This window comes from Pocillopora verrucosa, chromosome 5 (genome assembly GCF_036669915.1).
Source record: "Pocillopora verrucosa isolate sample1 chromosome 5, ASM3666991v2, whole genome shotgun sequence".
Taxonomy (NCBI): domain Eukaryota; kingdom Metazoa; phylum Cnidaria; class Anthozoa; order Scleractinia; family Pocilloporidae; genus Pocillopora; species Pocillopora verrucosa.
In genome coordinates, this window is record NC_089316.1 from 870,925 (window position 1) to 876,930 (window position 6,006).

Sequence of the window (6,006 nt, forward strand, 5' to 3'; positions counted from 1 at the left end):
CAGTTTGGAACTAGGATTCACCTTTATCGCTCACTGTCAAAGGTCTCTTTCAAGGTCTCACTGTCAAAGGTCTCACTGTCAAAGGTCTCACTGTCAAAGGTCTCACTGTCAAAGGTCTCTTTTTTTTTTTCTCCTGAAACACCCCCATGTTGAAACAGCAATCACAACTTAACATTTAATTTAATATTTCAACCGGGAACCCGATAGGCTCCTGTTTCAACTAATTTCTTTTATTTTTTGAATCTAGACTTAAGCTTAATTACTTGTTGCACAAGAAACTGCGTTACGTAAGTCTAAGAGCGAACGAATAAACAATGAATGGCCAATGATATGAGGCCTTTAATGGTGATAACACGATATAAGAGAGAAAACCGAAATTCTGATGTAATTCCACGAGGATTTCCGGAAAATGACACACGTTTTCCTTTGACCCCCATGAGTGACTGGCATCTAATTTCACCTAGCAATGACAACCCCGCATCACACATATGAGGTCATGAAAAAAAAAATGATTACCAGTTAAAGAAACCCTTGGTTGTTAAGTAACTTCTAGTCAGCAACTTAAGAAAAGTGTAGAGAACAGTAGGGAAAATATGCATGCTGATATAAGTAAACGATTAACTGAATTCGTTTGACGTGTTTTCGACAGCATTTCAAAATATAAAAACTTTTTTCAACGACTAGCAATACTAAGCAAGCATACCATGAAAGAAGGCCAAGGACTACCCAGACTAAAAACTATTCCTTTTTTCGTTACGTTTAAAACTATCTTAGTGGATTTCAATTGCTCTGTCAGTGGTCAAGAAATCTTCTATACTACGGCTAGATAGATCGACAGCTTCGATTGAACTTTCCCGAGAGTAACCTTCCTCTACATCTGCGTGGTAAATTTGCTTCCTTCTTTGAAACGGGTTTGCGTGTTAGAAAAATACAACAATTCTCGCAAAATTGTTCAACTCACGATCTCAACACTGGCAAGCAATCGAATTAAGTTCCAAACAAGGCTAATTTTCAACTGAGTGTATAGAGTAATCCAGAATTATTTTAGTTCTGTTTTAGTTCGCTCGTGATCGGTCAGGAAAAATCGCGCTACGTTATCAACCAATTCGATGCAAAACTAAAAGCAATAAAGACTAACTTGACGCCCACGTTTTCTCGCGCTTTGGGCGGTTAAACAACTTAGAGCTCTTAATGGCTGTTGGAGGCATTTTTCCTGTCTTCTGTTTGGTCGTTGTGTTTTATTTTTAAGACACTCAATCGAAAAGCACTCTAAAAGCGATCACGATTTGCTTATTCTCTTATTTGACAATTTACGTTCTATTCTAATTTTCATCGCTTTACGATGCTACCTCTGCTCGCATCTGCCGATGTCGATGCTTTGGTTTCAGTGTTTTACGAAACTTAGTCACACTAAATCAGAAACCTTTCATCTACAAGTGTCTTTCTTGTCAGATTTTTCCTCCCGAATGTATTTCTGGCAATTGTTAAGCCTTTACTGAAAAGATAGGCCATTACCCCAGCAAAAACAAAATTCGGGTATATCAAATCCATGGCGGCGAACACCAACAAGTCGAAGAACATCAGTGTCCACTCATTGCCATAGAAAAGAATCGAGTTAAACGATCTGCCATCGTCGTTGTAAAAAATAGCCTTGTCTGGAGGAGGGACTTCTTTTAACTCCATGTTTAAGATCCTTTCAAAAAGGAGCTTGTCCCTTACCAGGTAATCAAGGTCCTTCAGTGAGTGATCGATGAAAGCAGAGAGAAAGCGGTTTAGCGTGTTGTAGGCTTGCAAGCGCTTCTCCACTGCCACAGGGAGGCGACTTGGGCGACCATCTTGACCTAAAGAAGAGACGAAACACGTGTTAAAACCAAGCGAAAAAACCTATCACAGGTTCTGCTGATTCCAATATACCAAATCCTCCTTGTCGTCTTCGTTCTCAATTCCCTTTCATTTTAATCCTTATCCCAGGAGTAGCTCTTTCCAGTTAAAATTCTCTATCCCCGGGGCAGTCTCTGTCGTGTTCGCTCTCTACCCATATTAATTCCTATCCCAGGATCACTTCTTTGTATTTTCAATCCCCGTTCATTTAAGACCTAATCCCAGGGGTAACTGTCACGAACTTTTGCTCCCCCCTTATTTACCTCCCCTATCCCAGGGGTAATTAACCAGACGGCAAGTACTAACCCATGGGAGTATTAGGCATGTTTCTCCTCTGCTGCTGAACATTTCCTTCACGAAGTGGTCGGATAATTTCTTCATACTGTTCACGGAACTTTGCTGGTACCTCCATTTCAAATGTCTGCCGCTCTGTGTTGGGTTCCAAGCCTCTTCTCCCGCACAAGTCATCTTCTTCTCTCTTCAGCTGTTCGTTCATCTGCCACATGTTTGTGTCTGCGCGGCCATGAACAGAGCGACCATGAATGTAGTAACCATACCGAGTATTCTGCAAGAAAAGATTGTAACCTTAGGAGTTATGAACAGCATTTACAATTAATCTTTTAAGGGTGTGATTCAAGGTTGAATTGTTCTGAAACAAAAAATTTGCCAATACATAATAGATAGAATTTGGACCAAAAAAAAACTTTTTAGATGCATTTTCCTGAGAAGTTTACCCATAAGCCTTCTCTTCTCGTGACTAACTCAGTTTAACTGTTAGTCCAAACCTATCCAATGTGACTTGTTGACATTAAGCACAGGGTCCCCACTGTTGAAACTACCTTGTTGTTAACCCTTTAACTCCCAAGATCTGACTGTTAATTCTCCCCTCCAGCTGCTACACATTTCCTTGTAAATCAGTTACAAGAATTTGGTGTTAGATCAAGATAACACCTCCTTGATACGTTTGATAATTCTCTTCCTGTTTGCTGGATAATGTATGGACATTATGTGGAGACATTCGCGTTAAACACACCTCTGAGAGTAAAAGGGTTAAGAGCAAAAAGAGGATGTGACAAAATGTTTTCCTTGATTCTATGCTAAATTCATGATCATGTTACTAATTGCACAAACCTCTAAGACAAAGATGCTCACGTTACTCATTGAGCACAGGTCGATAAAGTCACCAAGAGAATCTCCAAAGAATCGCTCATAGATGAATGCAAAGAAGAACCACTGGACAGCCTCCACAGCTAGGAACAACATTGACAAAACTGCAAATCGTAACACTTTGCTGAACTCTCCAACATATTCAGTTGTGTAGTCTGCCGAGAAGTTACTCTGTGGGTCTGTTGTTGCCAAATACTCAAATCCAAAAACCTTCAGGAAAAACAGCACGACGAAAATCTGTAACTCTGGGTTGATTTTGCGAATGGTTTGGATTTCATTCCACTCGTTTGCAATGAATAGAGTTCTCCAAATGCTGACAGGGGCATCCAAGCCCCCTCCCTCACCTCCCTGAGTAGGTTGGTTGACTCTCCCCTGTGGTCGTTCCCAGTCGATAAAAAAAATTTCAAATGAGATTTGTGACCACAGCATATGAAGCACATCAATAATTTTGAACACAATGACAACCACCACAACTTTGAGGAACAAACCCTCCTGACTTTGTGTGGGCAGAAGTTGAGACACTGTCTTTTGTCGTTTGAAAAAAATTAGAAATGACATAGACAACCCAAAGGCAACCCAAAACAACATGGTGGAGAATGTACTGAAACAAAACAGGATAAACTTTAAGAAGGAGGCTGCATCAACTTCAATGCGGCCCTGTCGTCTCCTCCATGCCGAGACTTTGATGAAGGCCAAAATGGCAGCTAGGGCAGACAGGCATCCAATAGCTATCTGTCAACAAAAGATCAAGAAAAAAATTTCAGTGGAATATATACAGAAGGAGTATCATTATGTTCAAAATAGCATCAGTATGCATATTCTCCATCCTATTTGTCTTGCACTTCCTTAGGCACTGAGGTTGTTAAACAATCAAGAGCCTCCTTAGTTGGTGATCATTCTCTTCATTCATGTGACCTTAATTTTTGATTCAGGGGTGATATTGTAGGAAGAAATTAGATACTAGACATGGGTCATGGACACTCCCCTTCCCCCCCTTTGCTATCCTTAAAAGGACAGCAAAGGGGGGGGGGGGAGAGGGGAGTGTCCTGATCCTTTTTCATGCCCAAATTTTAGAGATTAATCCAAGCATCAAGTTATAAATTTAAGGGTAAACTTCAAATCTCTCTTCTTGCATAAAAGATTTCAGAGAAATCTTGAGGTTTTCACAGGTCACATATATTGCAAGAGACAGATAATGCCTCACACTGGTAAATAAATTCACCACAAAGAATCTTCCCTTTCTGTAAAATTCACCAAATTCTTGTAACTGATTTATAAGAAAATGTGTCATAGCTAGAGGGGAGAATTAACAATCAGATCATGGAACGTCACTTGTAAACCCTTTGCCATTCTCCCTTAATTGGAGGAATCGTGACATTAGTAACTTACCTCAGTGTCCTTCTTAATTTTTGTCAAATCCATTTCATAAGTGACTGCAAATGACATTTCTATGCTGCTTTTGGCTTTATCTTTTACCTCTAATGGTTCGTATCTTATTCTCAACATGGGGGGATATATTTCTCCATCAGACGATCGCAGCCTAATGTTCACCTCTATCTTTGAGGAATAACGGATGAACTCTAGTTCTTTGGATTCAGGTCGAATCCCAATCTTATTATCGACAACAAAGAACCTCCTTGTCAGTTGCCATTTGGTTCTGTCACTGTTCTCATTCACTTTTTCATTGCCACTTACATAATTTTCCATGAGTACTGGCACAGGGTAAATCTTGTCACCAAGGACAATAAACATGTCATACAGAAACATTGACATGTTTTCCAGATCATCAACTGGAACTGAACATGATGACTTGTAAGTTGTGGCAAATTTTGATGCTGAAGCCATTTTTGAGGGTCTATCTTTGCAGATCTGTATAGAATCTAAGCCGTTTTCATAACCAACAAAGAATCCATTCAGTGTGTAAACCACAAGGAGAAATTTAATATCTTCATTTCGTTCAAATGTTTTTGTTATCTCTTTTTTGTCTAGGATATCTGGAGCCTCACCAGCATTTTTTTTATTGTAGAAAAGCCAAGGCATATATGCAGGCCAATCGGAATTACCATTAACAGGGTTACCGACAGGAGTATCGACAAGTGTCTCGTATCGGTCGCAAACTTCACCAGTGTAATCGTGCAAAACACAGAGGTTTCCAAATAGCTGACACGCTGTAAAGTTTGAGTATTTCTTACAAAGAGCTTCAGCAGCACGTAGATTTCTCTCATAATAAGACGACTCGATTGGATTATCCTCGTCTACATATGTTACTTTGTATAAGTTGTTCTTCTCTTCGATCAGATCTGAGTCCTGGAAACATATACCACCCACAACTGTGAAACCTGAGTTTTTCTCGCCGTTAACGCACTCCTGACGAACTGTCGCATTATTATCCAACAAAAAGCTAGAATGGTAGCGTCTACAAGCTTTTTCCTCCGCTCCGCTCGGTTTTGTATCTTCTGTACATGTTACGCATTGCCTCGTAGACAACCTCACTCCATTTGCACCACGATCTCTGGCAAAAGAGTTTTCAGGGCAAATACAAGTGCCTGTATTCCCAATAAAACCACCCGTCGAATTGTTTTGACATCTGATGCAAAAACTTCCATCAAGGGAACTTGTCTCGTTTAAAGAGCCACCGCATTTGACGCATTTAATGTCCTTACTTGGACCACCATTATTTAACACAATCTTGTAACCACTCTTGCAGCTGCAAGATATGTAATCCTGACTTGGCTTCTGGCCAGAGCCACAATCTTCACAACTCAGCGACGAGTACTGAAAGTACTTATTTTTATCCGTGCAACCTTGGGGATCGACATAGGTCATCTCATAGTTAATACTCAGAGACAAAACACACCATAACAACACAACAAACAATATCGCTAACACGCGCGCCATTTTGAAAATTATGCACACCGCTTGAACTGTACTGTGTGAATCCGCTGGTATCTCCAAATC

The 6,006-nt window shown here is 40.2% G+C and overlaps 1 protein-coding gene across 1 annotated transcript; it reads right to left on the reverse strand.

Annotated features, from left to right (window-relative positions):
* Window positions 1-174: 174 nt before the first annotated feature.
* Window positions 175-5,946, reverse strand: LOC131783019 (meckelin-like). The gene is made up of 4 exons (XM_059099761.2): window positions 4,438-5,946; window positions 3,013-3,780; window positions 2,188-2,446; window positions 175-1,841 (listed from the first exon to the last, which is right to left on the reverse strand). The coding sequence occupies exons 1-4, from the start codon at window positions 5,944-5,946 to the stop codon at window positions 1,411-1,413; spliced, it is 2,967 nt and encodes a 988-aa protein (XP_058955744.2). The 3' UTR covers window positions 175-1,410.
* Between the last annotated feature and the right edge of the window lie 60 nt (window positions 5,947-6,006).